The sequence below is a fragment of the Bombina bombina genome, chromosome 5 (genome assembly GCF_027579735.1).
Source record: "Bombina bombina isolate aBomBom1 chromosome 5, aBomBom1.pri, whole genome shotgun sequence".
Lineage (NCBI taxonomy): Eukaryota > Metazoa > Chordata > Amphibia > Anura > Bombinatoridae > Bombina > Bombina bombina.
Window position 1 is genome coordinate 612,083,260 of NC_069503.1, and position 22,975 is coordinate 612,106,234.

The 22,975-nt window shown below is 39.6% G+C and overlaps 1 protein-coding gene across 5 annotated transcripts in view; it reads right to left on the minus strand.

Annotated features, from left to right (window-relative positions):
• GLI3 (GLI family zinc finger 3) overlaps nucleotides 1–22,975 on the minus strand; it is a 404,554-nt gene that overhangs the window by 213,691 nt on the left and 167,888 nt on the right. For all 5 annotated transcript variants that reach the window (XM_053714572.1, XM_053714570.1, XM_053714571.1 and 2 more), the window contains exon 4: nucleotides 3,189–3,294. In XM_053714572.1, coding sequence (XP_053570547.1) covers nucleotides 3,189–3,294 — 106 coding nt within the window. The remainder of the gene's footprint in view (nucleotides 1–3,188; nucleotides 3,295–22,975) is intronic.

A 22,975-nucleotide genomic window follows, 5' to 3' on the forward strand; every position in this document is an offset into this window, starting at 1 on the left:
AGAGGATGCAGAATTAGAGGCCGGTTCGTTCCTGAAATTACGAAAGGAACGAAAATTAGACTTATTCTTGGCTTTGAAAGGCCTATCTTGTGGGAGGGTGTGGCCCTTTCCCCCAGTGATGTCTGAGATAATCTCTTTCAATTCTGGCCCAAAGAGAGTTTTACCCTTGAAGGGGATATTAAGCAATTTTGTCTTGGATGATACATCCGCTGACCAAGACTTTAGCCAAAGCGCTCTGCGCGCCACAATTGCAAACCCTGAATTTTTCGCCGCTAATCTAGCTAATTGCAAAGCGGCATCTAAAATAAAAGAATTAGCCAACTTAAGTGCATGAACTCTGTCCATAACCTCCTCATATGGAGTCTCTCTACTGAGCGACTTTTCTAGTTCCTCGAACCAGAACCACGCTGCTGTAGTGACAGGAACAACGCACGAAATGGGTTGCAGAAGGTAACCTTGCTGTACAAAAATCTTTTTAAGCAAACCCTCCAATTTTTTATCCATAGGATCTTTGAAAGCACAATTATCCTCTATAGGAATAGTAGTGCGCTTGTTTAGAGTAGAAACTGCCCCCTCGACCTTAGGGACTGTCTGCCATAAGTCCTTTCTGGGGTCGACCATAGGAAATAATTTCTTAAATATAGGAGGGGGACAAAAGGTATGCCGGGCTTCTCCCACTCCTTATTCACTATGTCCGCCACCCGCTTGGGTATAGGAAAAGCGTCGGGGTGCACCGGAACCTCTAGGAACTTGTCCATCTTGCATAATTTTTCTGGAATGACCAGGTTGTCACAATCATCCAGAGTAGATAACACCTCCTTAAGCAGTGCGCGGAGATGCTCTAATTTAAATTTAAATGTCACAACATCAGGTTCAGCCTGTTGAGAAATTTTTCCTGAATCTGAAATTTCCCCATCTGACAAAACCTCCCTCATGGCCCCTTCAGATTGGTGTGAGGGTATGACAGAGCAATTATCATCAGCGCCCTCTTGCTCTTCAGTGTTTAAAACAGAGCAATCGCGCTTTCTCTGATATGCAGGCATTTTGGATAAAATATTTGCTATGGAGTTATCCATTACTGCCGTCAATTGTTGCATAGTAATAAGCATTGGCGCGCTAGAAGTACTAGGGGCCTCCTGCGTGGGCAAAACTGGTATAGACACAGAAGGAGATGATGTAGAACCATGTCTACTCCCTTCATCTGATGAATCATCTTGGGCAACTTCATTATCTGTGGCAGTACTGTCCTTACTTTGTTTGGACGCTATGGCACAAATATCACACAATTTTGAAGGGGGAGACACATTGACTTTCATACATATAGAACATAGCTTATCTGAAGGTACAGACATGTTAAACAGGCTTAAACTTGTCAATAAAGCACAAAAACCGTTTTAAAACAAAACCGTTACTGTCTCTTTAAATTTTAAACAGAGCACACTTTATTACTGAAAATGTGAAAAAATATGAAGTAATTGTTCAAAATTTACCAAATTTTCACCACAGTGTCTTAAAGCATTCAAAGTATTGCACACCAATTTAACCCTTAAAATAACAAAACCGGAGCCGGTTACAGTTTTAACCCCTCTACAGTCCCAGCTACAGCCTTTGCTGCGACTTTACCAAACCCAGGGGGGAATACGATACCAAATGAAGCCTTCTACTAACTTTTCCAATTACTTTCAGATCCTCACACATGCATCTGCATGTTTTGCTCTCAAAAGTTTTTGCGCAGTAATGGCGCGAAAATGAGGCTCAGCCTACAACTGGGAAGGCCCTTCCTGACTGGAAAAGGTGTCTAACACAGTGCCTGACGTTAAAAAACGTTCCCCAAGTTTATAAGTGTGAATTACCAGCATAAACATGTATAAAATGCCCAAATAAAGCAATCGATTTTGCCCATAAAAGTGTCTACCAGTTTTATAGCCCATATTAAGCCCTTTATTCTGTTTGAGACTAAGAAAATGGCTTACCGGTCCCCATGAGGGGAAATGACAGCCTTCCAGCATTACACAGTCTTGTTAGAAATATGGCTAGTCATACCTTAAGCAGAAAAGTCTGCTAACTGTTTCCCCCAACTGAAGTTACTTCATCTCAACAGTCCTATGTGGAAACAGCAACCGATTTTAGTTACTGTCTGCTAAAATCATCTTCCTCTCACAAACAGAATTCTTCATCTTTTTCTGTTTCAGAGTAAATAGTACATACCAGCACTATTTTAAAATAACAAACTCTTGATAGTAGAATAAAAAAACTACAACCAAACACCACATACTCTTAACCATCTCCGTGGAGATGTTGCCTGTGCAACGGCAAAGAGAATGACTGGGGTGGGCGGAGCCTATGAGGGACTATATGGCCAGCTTTGCTGGGACTCTTTGCCATTTCCTGTTGGGGAAGAGATATTCCCGCAAGTAAGGATGACGCCGTGGACCGTACACACCAATGTTGGAGAAATATTATTTTATTTCTTTTTTTTATTGCCACATATCAATATAAACAGTCAAGAGAGAAAAGTCAGCTCAATGTTAAAGGGACATTGCAGTGCCAAAATAACATGTTTTTATTTGTTAGGTGTTTGTCATTTTTGCTGTACTTACTGCGTAACTCTGTGTATGCCCTACAGTGGCACATTAATGGGCGATTAAAAATCTAAAATAAACAATTGCATTTTGGTAGTGATTGGCAAAAGTTATTTTTAAAAAGTTTTTGGTTTGCTTTATTAAAGGACTAGTCAACACAGTAGATTTGCATAATCAACAAATGATAACAAGATAATGCAATAGCACTTATTCTGAACTTCAAATGAGTAGTAGATTCTTTTTCTGACAATTGTAAATGTTATGTACCATGTGACAGCCATCAGCTAATCACAAATGCATACACATACCATGTGACAGCCATTAGCCAATCACAAATGCACACGCTTATTCTGTGAATTTTTGCACATGCTCAGTAGGAGCTGGTGACTCCAAAAGTTTAAATATAAAAAGACTGTGCACATTTTGTTAATGGAAGTAAACTGGAAGGTTGTTTAAAACTGTATGTTCTATCTGAATAATGAAAGTTTAATTTTGACTGGAGTGTCCCTTTAATAATATGTACTATTTAATACCTCTCTGTAAACCTACTTGTGTCCCTTTTTTCTTTACATTAACCTTAAAACATGCATGCAATATTTTACTTACACATGCAGAGGGGGGATTGGAGATGGTTCATAATGATAACGTCCTTCGTGATGTCTCGCATCTATTGGCACAGGCGGGTGAAAAGCTGGGAACAGGTGAGGTGGATCTGAAAAATAAAAATTAAAAGATAAATTTAAAAAAAAAAAATCCTCAGAAGTTTACTAATTTATCTAAAACTTATATGCAAGGGCAGTAGACGACAGCACTATTGCCTGTCATGTGATGCTCCAGACATCTACCTAGGAATCTTATCCCTTTAAGCACAAAGATGCCAAATTTCAAAGATCATGGCCCAGATTACAAGTGGTGCACTAATGATAGCACAGGGTGCGAATACAAATACAAAGCTACAATTTAAATTTGGAGTCTTTGCTTTTTAATATGCAACAGTCTAAAAATATATTTTAAAAAAACTTGCATTTCTTAATTAATATATTTCAGTGTTTGCCATCCAGAAACGCATTAAACGCCCCAAGCGATCTATAAAACTTTCCATGGAAGTCTGCACTTCTATGAATTTGACAAAGAAGGTTGCATGCTTGACAGATCTCAGCAGAACTCGTTTACGGGGGGGGGGGGCTTTATTAAATCTTGATTTGTGTGTACCTGGCATTTGCACTGTATTACAGTAGGACTCACATGGGGGTTTTGCCTTGACACTAGCAGGTCAGCTTACATGCTTTGGCCAAAATATAGTGCTAAAAACCTTTTTCATATGTTTGGGATAATGCCTATGTAACAGTTTTCTTGTTTGTTCCTCTGTGAAAAGGAATCAAAGCTTTCTAAACGTTGAATCACTTGCTTTACATGCGTCAGAAAGAAATGCGGTATAATTAAAAAAAAACTTTAAACGCCCAGTATAAATACTGCGCTTTAAGAAATACCTCCATCCTCAATTTGATTAAAAATAAAGAAAAATACATAACAATATGCAAGTAAAAGGATGAATAATTGTTCTGCTCTATTATACTGCACTTTTGATATTACTAGGCTGATCTTGATATATATTTTTTATTTCTTTTGCTATGTAACTATATATGCTACATAAAGATAATGAAACACAAGGGAGACATTCATCATTACTGTTGGATTCAACACTGTAGAATATAGAACCAACCATATTTCTGTATAGCGTGTGAGGGGAATTCTAAACTGTCAGAACTCCCAATCCCCTTGTAGATGACATGTATCTTTTTTGTAGGTCCTTGTAGGAAAAAGAAACAGTCCATCATTTGTGAAGAAACGACTCTAACTACATGCTTTGTACACTTCTGCATAATACATTGGGCATCCAATACAATTACCTGACTCGTGGTTTATTATTTACACACGAACAGAACAGCTGGTGCACATCATATCTCAAAATATATGTGAAAAATGTTATTGTACGTGATCCATCTCCTGATGTTACCCCGTGACAGAATATCACAAAACAGCTTCTCCTAAGTCAAGCTAAAACTGCTGAAGCAGAGTAAAGTGCCTGCAGACCTGACTACCTCTAATTTATCATACAATTTCCCGACTGATGTTCCAAAACCCAGCTGCTAAGTAGTATATAATATACTGCACAACAGCGCAGGCATATTAAGGGGTTCAGTTGCAAATGCCGCTACTCATGAATCACTGGGGCCATATTTACTCCATAAATTCAATCTTTTTCCCAAGTAATGAAAAGGACAAGCACTTACATCATTTCTGATGTCTCAGTGTAATTGCTTTATGATTAAAATGCCAACTGAAAACATTAAAAAGCACAAACAAAAATACTTTATGACTTTCAGAAGCAAAATAACACATAAAGTACAGTTTTCATTACTTGAGCTATATACACTAACTACTAACAATCATAACCAAGGCGGGGCAACATCTACAGATAACTAAGAATAGGCAATACTTTACATGCAAATTCATTTTAGGGGGCTACTATGTGTGGATGAGAAAGTATTGTGCCAAGGCACAAGAATCATCAGAGGTTATGATTGTTCAAGTATCAGCAAGCAACAATCTGCAAGAGTACAGTAAGGGGTGAAAGATTATAGTAACTATATTGCTTTTACTCAACTACAGTATTTTACTCATATATAGTGTCACTCTCTCTATAACTATCAATCTGTCTATCTACTTATTTATCCATCTGTCTCTCCATATATCTGTCTATTATCTACCTATATATCAATCAATCAATCAACCATGTATCTATCTATCATCTATCAATCAATCTATCTATCTATTTATCTATCTATCTATCATCTATCTATCTGGCATCTATGTATTCTATCTAATATATCTATCTATCCATCTATCTATCTATCTATCTATCAATCTATCATCTATCTATCTGGCATCTATCTATAGCAGCAGAAGTTCCCCCTTGGTGTATTTTGTCATCTTCCTCCTGGTGTATTCTCTACATGTCTAGGATGCACAATGTCTCTATTTGTAAAATACAGTGATATAAAAATGAAAATGCTGTGAAGAATAATAACACTAAAAAGCTTGTAAGCATGAGATTATGTATTTAAAGTAGGACTCCATGGTCAATTTGTGATTATGTATTTAAAGTAGAACTCCATGGGCAATTTATCCCTCAGCAGAGAAGTGTGACACTCACGGCACTGTTGCTGTGAACCACTCACCTACAGCTTATATGGCACATTAATAAGGTATATCCTGCTTTAACACATTTCCTGCCAAAAACAGCTACACTATAGAGCTGCGCACTACACTGTAGCCATCTCTGGCAGTCAAATTGTTAATACGTTAAAGGGACAGTCTAGGCCAAAATAAACTTTCATGATTCAGATAGAGCATGTAATTTTAAAAAAATTTCCAATTTACTTTTATCACCAATTTTGCTTTGTTCTCTTGGTATTCTTAGTTGAAAGCTTAACCTAGGAGGTTCATATGCTAATTTCTTAGACCTTGAAGCCCACCTCTTTCAGATTGCATTTTAACAGTTTTTCACCACTAGAGGGTGTTAGTTCACATATTTCATATAGATAACACTGTGCTCGTGCACGTGAAGTAAACTGGGAGCAGGCACTGATTGCCTAGACTGCAAGTCTGTCAAAAGAACTGAAAAAGGGTCAGTTTGCAGAGGCTTAGATACAAGATAATTACAGAGGTTAAAAGTATATTATTATAACTGTGTTAGTTATGTAAAACTGGGAAATAGGTAATAAAGGGATTATCTATCTTTTAAAACAATAAAAATTCTGGTGTAGACTGTCCCTTTAAGTGTTAATACTTTTTTAACCATTTTTTTACCTCCAGAAAAGACAATTTTTATTTTACCCTACACAATAAATGAACTCCTCTTTACCCTTCATTTCCATTAGAGCTGCAACAACTAATCGGCATAATCGATAATAATCGATTATGAAAATAGTTGTCAACGAATCTCATAATCGATTAGTTGGTTTGCAATTAGTTGGTCTGTGCACAGCACCTGCTGCTTTACTCCAATGAGCTCCTGCACATGGAATTGTGTTTTATGGTTATGCCCTTAGCCTAAAGGACGTCTACAGACGCTTAGGGCTCGATATATCAAGCCCCTACGGCTGCAAGTTCTCACAAGAACTTGCTCGCCGTAATTTATCAAGCAGCGGTCACGCTGCTTCCCTAAGCTCTTCGCCAACTCTAAAGTGGTGAAATTCAATCTCCTCGGTCGAGTCCGACTGAGGAGATTGACAGCTCCTGTCCGCGCGTGATTGGCTGTGCGCGGGCAGGGGGCGGGATTGCACGTGAGCGCAAAATTTTGCTCTCATGTGCAATGATGATTACCTGCGGGTAATTTCGCCCCGCCACAGGCGAGCTGAGGCGTAGAGGGGCGCGTATACGTGCCCCTGTACGCCTCAGCTTTAATAAATCTTACTTTTCACTTTTTCAGGACACTATAAATTTATTTTTAAGTTTACAGCCATTCCTGTCTTATGTGCAAACCAGAAATAATATGAGTCATAATTTGGATTGTTTATATTAAATCAGGTGATTTGGGACTATGCTTTGCATAATATAGTGCCAAGCTTGTTATTTACACCTAGCTACATTGGTGCCAGACTATTTCTATGGGAAGGCAAGCAGGCATACCTGCATAGATGTGCTGATTAGATATACAATATTTTTTATGGTTCTTTATATACATATATATTGAAGAACAAACGTGTTGGCTGTCTTTGACAGTAATTAAAGAGTTAACCAAAAGCCATCTTTCTCACAGAGCGTTCATCTTGGCAGCTCCACCTCAAACTGCCTCTATTCTTTTAGGATGAATTCCTTAGTTCATATTCTTAATCCCCGATCTGACAAGACATTAAGCAGATCCCAGTCTCGGCATTCTTTATACATTTTTTTTTCCTTCAGTGTAAATACTTTTAGGAGTTCTACTTAAAAGGGAAATCACACAAGTTGAATATTATTACTCTTCTTTATGGGAAAACAATGTTGACAAGTTATAGAAAAGCAGTATCATCTAATTCTTTAAACTTGCTAAAATGCTGATTAAGCCGGTGAATCATTTTTTTTCCAGTTATATTTTATTTGTGCAAAATTCTTTAACCTAACAGTAAAATCATAGTCATATTTTTTTAGATTGTGTGAAAGGAGGTTGCTGTCAAATTGGCCCCATACATCCATACAATAAATTTCTTTACGAAAAGCTTCGTCTTCCAGTTTTACTTTAAGGTAATCCAGGGCCAGCCGGTTTTCCTTCGCTCAGCTCATAGGCAGAGTTTATTTTAATGTCTCCAATGTTTGAACTAGTCACTATTTAAATAAGATCTACGACATATTTCAAACAAACAGCTCGTATCATTAGAAAGGCAAACTTGTGAGCACAGAACACAGGATAGCAAGACAGAAGGGAAGCTTTATGTGCTATGTAAACAGTTCCAAGCCTTTAGCTTTACACACCAAACATATGGAACTGCCCATTCAAAAGGCTGTTTGCTTACAGTTCATTTAGTCCCGTTAGCAGCACAATGATAATCCAGAAGAGATTAGCAACTTCAATTGCCTACTGATAGCTATCAAAACTGATTAACCTATGGTAAAAGTGCGGCTTTGCAGACCATTATCTTCAATTCCTTCAGGATCAAAGCTAATTTCAACTAAACATATCACATTATGGGGCAGATTACAAGTGGAGAGCTAATTAAAGCTCCCGTTCGAGCGTTAATTGCGCTAGAAATAAGCTTTTTTAGAAGTAAACCGTTTTCGCTTGCACGCTCGACGAGCACAAAAAGCCGAATTTACAATATCATGTGCAAGTTCACTTATTTCCTCATAGAAGTCAATAGAGAAAAAAAAACTAACACCCACTTTCGCACAAACCTGATCACATATTCTCATATTTCGCATACCATTGTTCTTCTCATAGAAGAATATGTTCTATTTACTCTTAAATAAATATTTCTACATATATATATACGGTATGTTTTTTTGTACAATATATATCTAAACATGATTATATATACAGGTATAGATATATACAGATATATATAGGAATATATATTATTAAATACATAGGACATTCTGCTATGTGCAGAACATAGTTAAAACCTTTATGAAAATTGGCTGTTCAAATGAGCCAATAGGATTTCAGTAGCTCTCATCCTATTGGCTGATTTGAATTTAAAGAATCAAATCTGCCAATAGGAATGCAAGGGACACCATATTTAAACTCGTACCTTGAATTCACTATTCAGTGTACGGCAGCGATCGTACGAAGAGAATCCTCCACGCTCCATGGCTCCACGGTTGATGGTACCTGCTCCGCTCTCATCTCTGCTCCATGCCGGTTTGGTCCTGGATGAAGAAGGAAGAGGTCCCCGCTTGGAAGAAGATGTTGGCCGCTTGGAAGAAGACTTCACCGCCTGGAACAGGACCTTTTCCGCCGGACTTCAGGAACGGTGAGTACCTATTTGGGGGTTTAGACTTAGGCTTTTTTTATTTTTGGGGGGTTTGGTTTTTTTTTAGAGTAGGGATTTCTGGGCACGCTTAAAAGAGCTGAATGCCCTTTTAAGGACAGTAAAAGAGCAGAATGCCCTTTTAAGGGCAATGCCCATACAAATGCCCCTTTAGGGGCAATGGGTAGTTTAGAATTTTTTAGTGATAGGTTTTTTTATTTTGGGGGGTTTGGTGGGTGGGGGGACTTAGTATTTTTTTAAGGAAAAGTGATGTTTAGCTTAGGGCAATGCCCTACAAAAGGCCCTTTTAGTATTAGATTGGGGGGAGTTATTTGGGGGGCTTTTTTATTTTCATAGGGATTAGGTTTATTTTTTTTATTTTTTTTGATAACATAAATTATGCTTACCTGATAATTTAATTTTCATCTGTGGGAGGAGAGTCCACGGCATTCATTCATTCCAGGAAGAGGTAAAGACACCCCAGCTAAAGGCTTAAATACCTCCCCATCCCCTCATCCCCCAGTCATTCTGCCAAGGGAACAAGGAACAGTAGGAGAAATATCAGGGAATAAATGGTGCCAGAAGAACAAAATCAAATTTAGGTCCGACCACCGGAGAAACAGGCGGGAGCCGTGGACTCTCCTTCCAGATGGAAATTAAATTATCAGGTAAACATAATTTATGTTTTAACTCTTAATGGGAGGAGAGTCCACGGCTTCATTCATTACTTGTGGGAAACAAATACCCAAGCTCTAGAGGACACTGAATGAAAAAAACAAGATGGCAAAAGGAGGCGGACCCTAATCTGAGGGCACCACAGCCTGCAAAACCTTTCTCCAAAAAGCTGCTTTCGCCGAAGCGAAGACCTCAAATTTGTAATATTTAGAAAAAGTATGTAAGGAGGACTAAGTAGCCGCCTTACAAATCTGCTCCATAGAGGCCTCATTCTTAAAGGCCAATGAAGAAGCCACAGCCCTAGTTGAGTAAACCGTAATCCTTTTAGAAAGCTTATGTCCCGCTGTCTCATAGGCCAAGCGAATAATGCTCCTCAACCAAAAAGATAGGGAAGTGGACAAGGCCATCTGCCCCTTGCAAGTCCCTGAATACACCACAAATAAAGAGAAAGTATGTCTGAATTCTTTTGTTGCCTGAAGATAGAACTTCAAGGCTCGAACCACATCCAAATTATGAAGTAACCTTTCCTTCAAGAAGAAGGGTTAGGACACAAGGAAGGAACTACTATCTCCTGATTGATGTTACGATTCGACACAAGCTTGGGAAGAAATCCCAACCCAGTGCGAAGAACAGCCTTATCAGCGTGAAAATACAGGTAAGGAGGCTCACATTGCAAGGCCGCCAACTCAGAGCCGATGCAAGCTTCTTGTGTAACAGTACAGATAAAGCCGAAATCTGTCCCATAAAAGAAACTGGCGGCAAGTCCCTTCTCCAACCCATCCTGCAGGAAGAACAGGATCCTGGATACCCTAACCTTATGACAGGGATATCCACGTTCCTCACACCAGGACAAGTAGGTCCTCTACACCTTATGATAGATGCGACGAGTGACCGGTTTCCTGGCCTGAATGAAATTATCAATTACTCTCTCAGAAAAAATCTCTTGGCTAAGACTAAGCATTCAATCTACACGCAGTCAGCCTCAGAGAATCGAGATTTTGGTGTAGAAAGGGATCCTGAACCAGCAGATCTCTGTGACAAGGTAACCTCCGAGACGATGACATCCCCACCAGATTCACAAACCACGTCCTCCGCGGCCACAACGGAGCAATCAGAATAGCCGAAGCTTGTTCCTGCTTTATGCGGGCCACCACTCGAGGTAGAAGTGGCAACGGTGGAAATATGTAGACTAGGTTGAACTCCCAAGGCACCGCTAAGGCATCTATCAGCTCTGCCTGGGGATCCCTGGACCTCGACCGAATCTAGGTAGCTTGAAGTTGAGTCTGGTATCCCCCATCTGATGCAGATCTCCGCAAACACCTCATAATGAAGAGACTATTCCCCCAGATGAAACTATTGTCTGCTGAGAAAATCCGCTTTCCAGTTGTCCGCACCCGAAATGTGGATCGCTGATAACGAGCAGTTGTGGGTCTCCACTCATTCCAGAATTTGAGATACTTCCCCCATGGCTAGCGAGCTTCTCGTTCCCCCCTGATGGTTGATGTAAGCCACCGAGTTAATGTTGTCTGACTGGAATCTGATGAATCGGGACGACTCCAGAATGGGCCAAGCCCTCCGAGCGTTGAAGATCGCTCAAAGTTCCAGAATATTGATCGGAAGAAGTGACTCCTCCCGAGTCCACCTGCCCTGTTCCTTCCTGGCACCCCAAACAGCTCCCCATCCTGACAGACTTGCATCCGTTGGCACAATCTCCCAGGATGGTCTCAAGAAGGATGTCCCCTGGGACAGTTGGCCCGGACGGATCCACCAAGAGAGGGATTCCCTTGTTCGATTGTCCAGAGAGATCTGTTGGGATAGATCTGAGTGATCTCCGTTCCACTGTCTCAACATGCACAACTGAATAGGTCTGAGATGGAACCTGGCGAATCGAATGACATTTATGCTGGACACCATGAGCCCAATCACCTCCATACATCGGGCCACTGATGGCCTTGAGGAGGTCTGAAGGGCAAGACAGCTGGATGCAATCTTGCAACGTCTCTGATCTGTCAGGAATATTTTCATAGATATGGAATCTATTATTGTGCCTAGGAATTCCACTCTGTTGCTGGGAACCAGTGAACTCTTTCCTACATTTATATTCCATCCATGGGATCGAAGGAGAAGAAGAAGAGCCCTCGAATGGTCCTCTGCGAGACTGTAGGACAGAGCCTGGACTAGGATGTCGTCCAGATAAGGTGCCACTGCAATACCTCTGGCTCTCGCCACCGTGAGCAGCTCTCCCAGAACCTTCGTAAAGACTCTTGGGGCAGTCGCCAGGCTGAACGGTAGGGCCACAAACTGGAAGTATTGGTCCAGAGATGCAAATCTTAGGAACCTGAAGTGATCTTTGTGGATTGGCACGTGAAGGTAAGCATCCTTCAAATTTATTGTCGTCATGAACTGTTCCTCTTGAACTAGGGGCAGAATAGACCTGATCGTCCCCATCTTGAACAATGGGACGGACAGAAATTTGTTTAGACACTTTAGGTCTAGAAACAAACGAAACGTGCCCTCCTTCTTTAAGACCACTAAAAGGTTTGAATAATACCCCAGACCTCTTTCTGCCAGAGGTACTGGTACGATTACTCAGAGAGAGGAGAGATCCCTTACGCACTCTAGAAAAGTGTCTCTCTTCTCTGGTCTTGATGATAGGTTTGACAGGAGGAATCTGCCACTGGGCAGATGAGTCTTGAACCCTTATCCTGTAACCCTGGGCAATGACCTCCAGAACCCAAGGGTCCTGAACGTCTCTCATCCAAGCCTCAGTGAAAAGAGATAATCTGCCCCCTACGCGATATAGATGGGTCGGGGGCCGCCCCTTCATGACGATTTTGTCTCACCGGGCTTCTTGCTCCGCTTGGCTTTGTTCCAAGATTAAGCTGGTTTCCAAGATCCCTTGGACTGCTCGGATTTTGCAGCAGGATGCTGTCGTTGGGACTTGTCCGAACGAAAGGGACGAAAAGTAGACCCCTTATGCTTATTCTTCTTATCCTGCGGGAGGAAAGCACCCTTGCTTCCCGTGACCGTGGATATAATAGAGTCCAGGTCTGGACTAAAAAGAACTTTCCCTTGACACGGGAGGGAAAGTAATCTAGACTTGGAAGTCATATCAGCAGACCACAACTTTAACCACAGAGTCCTACGGGCTAGAACAGAAAAACCTGATGTCTTGGCATTCAGGCGAATAATCTGCATATTTGCATCACAGATGAATGAATTAGCTACCCTTAAGGCCTTAATTCATTCCTGTATCTCCTCAATGGGAGTCTCCACCTCGACCATGGCTGACAGAGCGTCACACCAGTAGGTAGGAGCTCCAGCCACCGCAGCAACCGCCGCTGCTGGTTGAAAAATGAACCCTGTGAGCTTAAACATCTTTCTCAACATGGATTCCAAATTTTTTATCCATGGGCTCCTTGAACGAAGAGCTATCTTTGAGCAGGATAGTTGTTTAGCGAGCGTAGGGATAGCACCATCCACCTTAGGGATGGCCCCCCACAGCTCAAGCTGAGAGTCCGAAACAGGGAACAGTCTTTTAATAAAAGAAGTAGAGGGAGAAAAAGACAAGCCAAGTTTCTCCCATTTGTTCTTAATAATATTAGCATCTTAAAGGGGACCGGAAGGGTTTGAGGCACTACCCTGTCCTCATAAACCCGATATAGCTTAGGGATCGAAGGTTACTCCGGTAGTTTCGGTTCCGGAACCTCTAATGTAGCAAGCACCTCTTTTAATAGAAAGCAAAAATGCTCCATTTAAAACTTAAAATCTGGCTCCTCCACAGCCGGAGTTCTAGATGTCGCTGATTCCAACCCAGAAAAAGTGTCCTCCGAAGAGTCGGAGTCGTTTTCATCAGCGGATAATCTATCAGAGACAACCAACAGAGTAGAAGACCCCTGGGACGGAAAGCTATGTTTCCGCTTTCGCTTGCGCTAAGCAGGGCGTGGTAAGGCATTAAAGGCCGCCGAGACCGCTGTTTGTAACTGCTCAGCGAAATCTGGCGGCCAAAGGGCCCCTCCCGCAGGAGGATTAGTAGTGCCCTGGGGAGCTGCATATGTATTCGGAGATGAATGTAGGGAACGCACCTCGTGTGACGGAGAACCCTCAGAGGTGGACGGCTCAGTTGTACTAAATATCTTATTCTTTTTAGATATTGCAATTTTGTCAAAACATGTGGAACATAGTTGAGCAGGTGGATCCTCCTCACAATAAACACAGGTATTAGATTTGGTCAAAGAGGGAGTACCCTCTAACATAGTAGAGTCCTCCATAGCTTGCTCCTAAATTACGGACTATATAGAAATTAAATGGCACCTTTATACCCCAATGGCCGGGGCACTCACCACCTCCTATGACCCGGACCACAGAGAAACTGCTTCAGGTCCTGTAACCGCCGGTCAAGAAAGAGGAAGTGAAAAAAGGCCACACCCGGTCACATGGAGTGCCATGCAGGACCGCCCCTGCACTAACGAGAAAGCGCGCCAAAAAGGCTGCGTCGATCTCTCTCTAAGGAAACCTGACTGTTCACACATTGATAGAGCCTCATCTCACACATGTCGCAGCATTAAACACAATAAAGATATTATGCATAAAACCCCTCCTGTTCAATAACCCCCTTTCCAAGGATATTAACCCTTGATTCTATACAGATAAAAGAAGACACACTGTGACCCTGTCTTCTTGCGTTATCAAATATGTATAAATGAAATGATCTTACCAGAATCTATGCCGTGGAACAGGATAACAGCCTTTCAAGCGTGACAGGGTAGTAGCATCGCTCCTGACATGGACTTGAGAGCAAAAAGCAGGCAGCGAAACTCGTCAACGCTGATTGCTTATGGAGCTGTTAATCTGAGTCGGGATGGCTTCGCAGAAAGTCTCTCCCTGCATCTCTGGACTCTAACTTTCATCCATGCTCTCACTGAGAGGCTGACAGGACTACTTAAAACTCCAGTCCCATTCCGAATGAAGAGTACTACCCTCCATAAGAGACTACTCCGAATCTTCCGATACTTCTCTGCCAACTTCCTGTGACGAAAGGCAAAGAATGACTGGGGGATGACGGGAGTGGGGGAGGTATTTAAGCCTGGTGTGTCTTTGCCTCCTCCTGGTGGCCAGGTTCTTATTTCCCACAAGTAATGAATGAAGCCGTGGACTCTCCTCCCATTAAGATGAAAAATTTGGTTTATTATTTTATGTAGTGTTAGTTTTTTTTTTGTTTTATTTTGTAATCTTAGACTAATTTAAATGTAAGTTTATTTATTTTAGTAATGTTAGCTTTTTTATTTTAATTGTAACTTTTAATTTTGGTAATTGGGGTTAATTTAGGGGGTGTTAGGTTAGGGGGCTTAGTAGTTTAATTTGTTATTTGCGTTGTGGGGGGTTTGGCGGATTAGGGGTTAATAGATTTATTAGGATTATTGCGTTGTGTGGGTTTGGCGGATTAGGGGTTAATCGTTTTATTAGGTTTGTTGCGATGTGGGTTAATGGCGGATTAGGGGTTAATATACTTTATTAAGTTATTGCGATAGGGGTTAATACTTGTATTATTAGTTCCGATGTGGGTTTGATGGTGGATATAGGGGTTGTAAGTGTGGGGTTTATTTTTGGGAGGCGGGTTAGACTTTTACGGGAGATTTTACTTTTCTTTTTTTCATTTTCTTAGGCGCCGGCAGTTTCTAAAGTGCCGCAAGTCACTGGCGACTCCAGAAATTTGTATTTACGCACATTTCTGGACATCGCTAGTTTATCCAACTTACGGCACTTTGTGAACTGCAATTATAGGCAGCGTGGGTTTCAGCAGTTGCGCTGAAGCTTGTGCCATATATGTAATCTTGCCCCTTGTAATTACAAGACATTTATGTTGTGTTGCTAGTAGGGCTGTTGAATTAATTGTAGATTAAATGAATCGCGATATGAGGCTTTGCAATATCTGAATGGCATGAGGCTGCAACTTTTTATAAAAAAAAAAGAGTCCGCAACTGCTTCCTTAACATGTCATGTCAGTCACACAAATGCTCCAGCCCAGCAGCAGCACTGATCTCTCTGGAGGGGCTATTTTCTCAGGCCTATTCAGTCTACAGTGCAAATCGCAAAGGGAGCAAGCCGCTGTTTTGAACAATTAAAGGGACACTAAACCCCCCAAAAAATGTAATGATTCAGATAGAGCATGCTATTTTAAGCAAGTTTCTAATTTACTCCTATTATCAATTTTTCTTCATTCTCTTGCTTTCTTTATTTGAAAAAGAAGGCATCTAAGCTAAGGAGCCAGACAATTTTTGGTTCAGTACACTGGACAGCACTTGTTTATTGGTGCTGTCCAATCAGCAAGGACAACCCAGATTGTGAACCAAAAATGGGCCGGCTTCTAAACTTACATTCTTGCTTTTCAAATAAAGATAGCAAGAGAATGAAGAAAAAATTATAATAGGAGTAAATTAGAAAGTTGCTTAAAATGTCATGCTCTATCTGAATCATGAAAGAAAAAATGTGGGTTCAGTGTCCCTTTAAATGCATTTTTTACGTTTAAAATTTTTTTTTAATAAAATCGCAATATTTTATCAAACATATATTCTACAGCCCTAGTTGCTTTAGAATAACATATCAGCCACATCTTATTAATGTTTTTTAAAACAAATAAATATCCTTTTTACTGCAGTAATATTTCAATAGGCAAGCTCCACCCTCCATTTGCCTTATTTGGAGGAGCCAATGATTTTAGTCCACAGACAACAAGGCTAACCACTATCATAAAGTTAATATAACGTGAATTGTTTTGCAGTTGTTATTCAATAAAGCCAATTAGGGATATATATATATACATCAGATTTAGCCTTGAGATGTATTCTAGGTTCCGTGGAGTGGAAATTGCTCAATTTTCAAAGCTAAATTACGTGAAAAGTGAACAAAAAAGTTAAAGGGACATTCAACACTGCACACAACATTAATCTATGTTGAAAAACTAAAAATCAAGATCAAGCTGCAACGTGCCCCCTTTCTCTTACTTCCTACTAGTTCCAGTGATATCCCATTTCTCGGACTTCAATGCAAAGCGCGTTCACGGCCCTTAGCGCATGCGCGATAAACTAGGAACACTAAAAGCGGAACCATAATAAGCAAAGTTGTTTCCGTTCCGCTTATATTACGCATAGTACTCTATTTCGTTATATTAGGTAATACCCCTAACCGCATAAACAACTTTGCTTATTATGGTTCCGCTTTTAGTGTTCCTAGTTTAACGCGCATGCGCTAAGGGCCGTGAACGCGCTTTGCATTGCAATCCGAGGAATGGGATATCATTGGCTGCTGGTTTGAAAAAGAAGCTCAATACGTCACGGTGGGGGGAGTTAGGAAGCCATATTAGGACACAAATTTAGAAGTTATCGTAGACGATTCAACGGTGAAGGCAGGAAGTAAGAGAAAGGGGGCACGTTGCACCTTGATCTTGAGTTTTAGTTTTTCAACATAGATTAATGTTGTGTGCAGTGTTGAATGTCCCTTTAACAAAAATATATTGCAAAGTTGTTTCCTTATGCATAAATAAAGATTATATATATAAAATCTCCAGGTGTTTACTGTCCCTTTAAAAGGCCATAATACACTTTCAAATTACTTTTCTTTTGTCTAGTAATAGATTAACATAGATGAATTTGCATACTCAGAATATATCTTAATCTTTTAACTGCCACTCCCTGCACTACTTGTCTTATTTGGAGGAGCCAATTTGGAATTGTTACTGGAGCAGACAAGATTTGCCAGTGTCATTTTGGCAGCAAAACCTGCATTGTTTTCTGGTATTGTATCTTATCACCTCTGCTGAGACCAAAACCAATGTCCAATATGAAGCAGGGTTAGCTGAGTCTACAGTGAGCACTTCCAGTTCTCATAAACGGGAAACCCACACATTTTAGAGTTATATTACAGGGAAGAGGGGATATGAATAATGAAAGTATACAGTATATGTATTACAAAACCAACATGTTTTACGTCGGTTTAAAGGGACAGTTTACCCAAATTAAGAATAATTATTTTTAATTGAAACTGCTGGCATAGTTAAATATACTAGTGCTGAGCATACAATAAACCTTGTTTTCTTTCACTTTAAATATTTTTTTGAAATCTCAGATTTTATATCACATAACCTATACCCCTTTAAATATTTTTGTTGGCCGTGCCTTCAGTGCATATTATTATATAGATCTGCAGCAAATAAATCACCCAAGTCAGTTAAATTACTACTGAATAGTTGAATTTAACTGATTTCACAAAAGGAAGTCTTTAAACATATAAGTCATTCTGCCGTGGATTAAAAACACACACAGTCACAGTGATATCAGCTTATGAATTTTTGTCCTTTGTGAGCATCACTTTTATCTCACTTTTCTGTATCAACCACAATGCAAAACTCTTCCGGATCCATCTTCCCAGCTGGCATTTTTATAGCAGCACTGAGTATCAAACCTTTAATGTATCATTTTAAAAAGCTTCCCTCTGACAAGAAGTGACTGATATGAATATTGAAGCCGCACATCTTCTCCTAGCGAATAGACTTTGGTCTAGTACTTGTCCCTTTGATAAAAGTGCAGGTTTACTCCTGTTTTAACATGAAGTAGAAGAGTTCTGCACGTAACAATCCTCCAGTCACAAACAAGAAAAAGGTCTTATTATGGAACTGGGGTGCTGATTTGTTTGGCACGTATGAGGTCTGCTTTAGCTGTAGCATGGAACAAATGATGTTACTGGCTTTAAGCTGCCAAATTTCATTAAATGTCTATGATCTCAGAGGCCATGCATGCTCACTAACTATACAACTAAAATTCACACTAGACACAACTGATGTGAGTCTCTTTAAATGGCAAAGAACTTTTTTTTGAGAACAGGCCGTACGTCCTACTGTACATCTTGCAATACTACATTTTCCTACATACAGTGAAAAACTAATGCATGTAATGTGTGAAAGTATTATTTGTATTGCTAGCTACCAACTACCAGTTTAAATGAACATGAAACCAAAAAAATTGTATTTTATGATTTAGAAAGAGCATGAAAATTTTAAACAACTTTCCAATTTATTTCTATTATCTAATTTGCTCCATTCTCTTGATATACTTTGTTGAAAAGCATATCTTATAGCTGCTGATAGGTGGCTGCACACAGATGTCTCATGTGATTGGCTCACCCATGTGCATTGCTATTTCTTCAATAAAGGATATCTAAATAATGAAACAAATTAGATAATAGAAGTAAATTGTTCTTTAAAACTGTATTCTCTATCTGAATCGTTAAAAGAAAAATATTGGGCTTCATGTTTCTTTAAATAAGCATGCATGATCAATAATGAAATGCTCTAATGTGCTTGAGTATTTTATTATTGCATTAATGCTTGAACAGAATTATATGTTTAACCCCTGCAAAGGTAAACATTAGCAGTTCTAAGCTGAACAAGTCTGGTGATTTGCAGTTACAAACACGGTTGGCCTAGCGGCCATGTTTAGCGCTGTACCACTGCCTCTCTTTGAGGGAGTTAAATACATACGGCTAGATTTATGTCTACACCTAACACCCTAACATGAACCCCGTCCCCGAGTCTAAACACCCTAATCTTACACTTATTAACCCCTAATCTGTCGCCCCCTGACATCGCCGCCACCTACATTATATTATTAACCCCTAATCTGCCGCTCCGGACAACGCCGCCACCTACATTATATTTATTAACCCCCTAATCTACCGCCCCCTATGTCGCCGCAACCTACCTACACTTATTAACCCCTAATCTGCCGCCCCCAACGTCATTGCCACTATAATAAACATATTAACCCCTAAACCTAAGTCTAACCCTAACCCTAACACCCCCTAACTTAAATATAATTTAAATAAATCTAACTAAATATTCCTATCATTAACTAAATCATTCCTATTTAAAACTAAATACTTACCTGTAAAATAAACCCTAAGATAGCTACAATATAACTAATAGATACATTGTAGCTAGCTTAGGTTTTATTTTTATTTCACAGGCAAGTTTGTATATATTTTAACTAGGTAGAATAGTTACTAACTTGTTATAAACTATTTAATAACTACCTAGTAAAAATAAATACAAAAGTACCTGTAAAATAAAACCTAACCTAAGTTACAATTACACCTAACACTACACTATAATTAAATGAATTCCCTAAATTAAATACAATTAAATAAAATTATCTAAAGTACAAAAACAACAAACACTAAATTACAGAAAATAATAAACAAATTACAAGATTTTTAAACTAATTACACCTAATCTAATCCACCCCTAACAAAATAAAAAAGGATCCCCAAAATTACAAATCCCCCCAACATTAAAACCCACCACCCGCACAACCAACCCTACTCTAAAACCCACCCATTACCCCCTTAAAAAAACCTAACACTAACCCCTTGAAGATCACCTTACCGGGAGAAGTCTTCACCCAACCGGGCCGAAGTCCTCAACGAATCCGGCAGAAGTGGTCCTCCAGACGGGCAGAAGTCTTCATCCAGACGGCATCTTCTATCTTCATCCATCCGCCACGGAGCGGGTCCATCTTCAAGACATCCGACGCGGAGCATCCTCTTCTTTCCATGGCGACTGAAGAATGAAGGTTCCTTTAAGTGATGTCATCCAAGATGGCGTCCCTTCAATTCCGATTGGCTGATAGAATTCTATCAGCCAATCGGAATTAAGGTAGGAAAAATACTATTGGCTGATGCAATCAGCCAATAGGATTAAAGTTCAATCCTATTAGCTGATCCAATCAGCCGATGGGATTGAGCTGGCATTCTATTGGCTGTTCCAATCAGCCAATAGAATGCCAGCTCGACGCTGCTTTTTAAGCCTAACGCACAACTCGTAATCTAGCCGATAGTTCTGTACAAGCTGTGATATCATTTTCTAGTATATTAGATCATTTAGTTTTTGCAATATCTTAGAGCGTTTTATTATTGCACTACTGCAAAAGGATTTAGCACGTAGCTAGTCAGCTTAAGAGCAGAAATGCACTAATGGGAGCTAGCTGGTGAGCCAATGACAAGAGGCATATGTGTGTAGTCTCAAATCACCAGCTAGCTCCTACTAACAATACCCCCCACACCTGTCATTGAAATAAAAAGTGACTTTTGAACAAATAACCACACAGAGACACACTAGCCGTGTTCTCCCCATGACCTTTTTAATGATTTTACTGACCACACGGCTAAAAGTTTAGCCAAAAATAAGATATAATTTGCTAAGATTGACATTTTTTCAATGTCTATTGCTCAAATTTCCCTTTGCCCTTCATATACTCAAAGACAACAGAACCATCACTGTGAGGGGGGAAAAAATCTTTGATAAATTATGCAATTATTTTGTGCTTTGGATAGCAGAAAATATAATACTACACTGATCCCACCGGCTACTTTATAATGCCACTTGGCTGGCAAAAAAAAATAATGCCTGGGTGATCACTTTCTACCATGCAAGCTGCTTTTCTTTTTTTCTGTGAGTTAGTCTGCTTTTTTATCTCCTAATGGCAGCTTCAGTTGACATCTGATCATCTTTTTCTTGCTACACTAAATCTGTCCCAAAGGAAATAGTACAGTAATATTATGATGTCATATTCTTCCTAAACGTTTTTATTCATAATATGTTTGCAGGTTACAAACCAAGCATGATTTGGACACAAAAGAAAATCCACCTCACGTTATAGCAGAAAAAAAGTAATAACTTTTTCATTGCCTTTTAAACCGGATATGAAACTGGGTGGAATTTAAAAAACTGCACGTGCTGCAGCTGGTACAAACATCAGGTCTGAGGGGAAAAAAAAGGGGAGCGAGCTTAAGCTGATTTTTTAACATTGTGTCCCATGGCAATTAGATTGGGGAACACTTATCAAGGCAATTTATAAATCAAAATGGTTTGTAGCAGCTAATTACACAAACAGGCCCTATGTTTAAGGCATTTACAGTCCTGCTGCTGTGATTAAAATATCAGCTATTACATCTGCAAAGCAATGCATAAAGTGGACTCTTTACAAATAGATATGGAGCAATTTGTGCACAGTTAGTCCTTTGTTTAATCGAGAAATCTGCCCAAACCCTTGATTGTGTACTTATTTCCCTACGGCTGGGAGTGAAGGTTATTTCATTACGTCTTTTGGGAACGACAATCTATCTAATATGTTTCTGAATTATTCTAGGCTGAGACGAAGGCGAGAACAAAGCCCTTCTTCCACGGAATAGTGGTTTGCTTAACTCCCAGCTGAGGTAGGTTTACTCAAAGATTTATAAGCGCAAACATAGAAGAAATTAGCAAGTAATTGCTTGTATTTATGTTCCCGTGTAAGATGCAGTAAACTCGTGTTTATTAAAACATATCAGGAAGGTAAGGCTCATTATCCATCTCTGGAGAACTTTATAGTGTGGTAAGAAGTATATGAGTATGAATGCAAAATACACTGTTAGAGGTGCGGGCAGGTTTATAATATATTATGTAAGAACTATTGAAGTGAAGAGATAATATGCAAATAATCATTATTTTTAAAAGAGCTGCAAGTCATTTTCTCCATATTACTACAAAGTTATGATGCTGTCTATCAAAGAGTAAATAACTTGTGATAACAAGACAGATATGTTGTCTTGCTATAGAATACCACATCAGCCTAGTCTAAAAAAAATTTTTAAAACAAATTAACATCTTGTTTGCTGCATTTGTTTTTCAGTAGACAAACTCCACTCACCACTTTCCCCATTTGGAGGAACCTATTTAGGCTACAGTCTGCAGCTGACAAGGCTATTCATAATCATTATGGGGTTGATCACAATCCTTTAGAAAAACTTATCTAATGATCATCAACAGAAAAGTACATTTTCTAAAGGATTGTGATCAATCTCTATGGTAGTATAAAGTGCATTGTTTTGCATTTGTTATCTGTTAAAGCCAATTTAGGAAAGATATGTAACTGGGTTAGCCTTGAGAAGCATTATGCTTTTTCAGTTCTAAGTATTAGAAAAGCCACAATTATCAGAGCTAAATTACATGATATGGGGGGGGGGGGGCGCAAAATAAATATTGAACATATATTGTAAAGTTGTTTTACTGGGCGTAATAAAAACTTTTATATTAAAAGTGTTTAATGTCCCTTTAAATACACACATATTATAAAGGTTGGAGCTTAAACTTTAAAACCCCAAAAGTTGTTAACA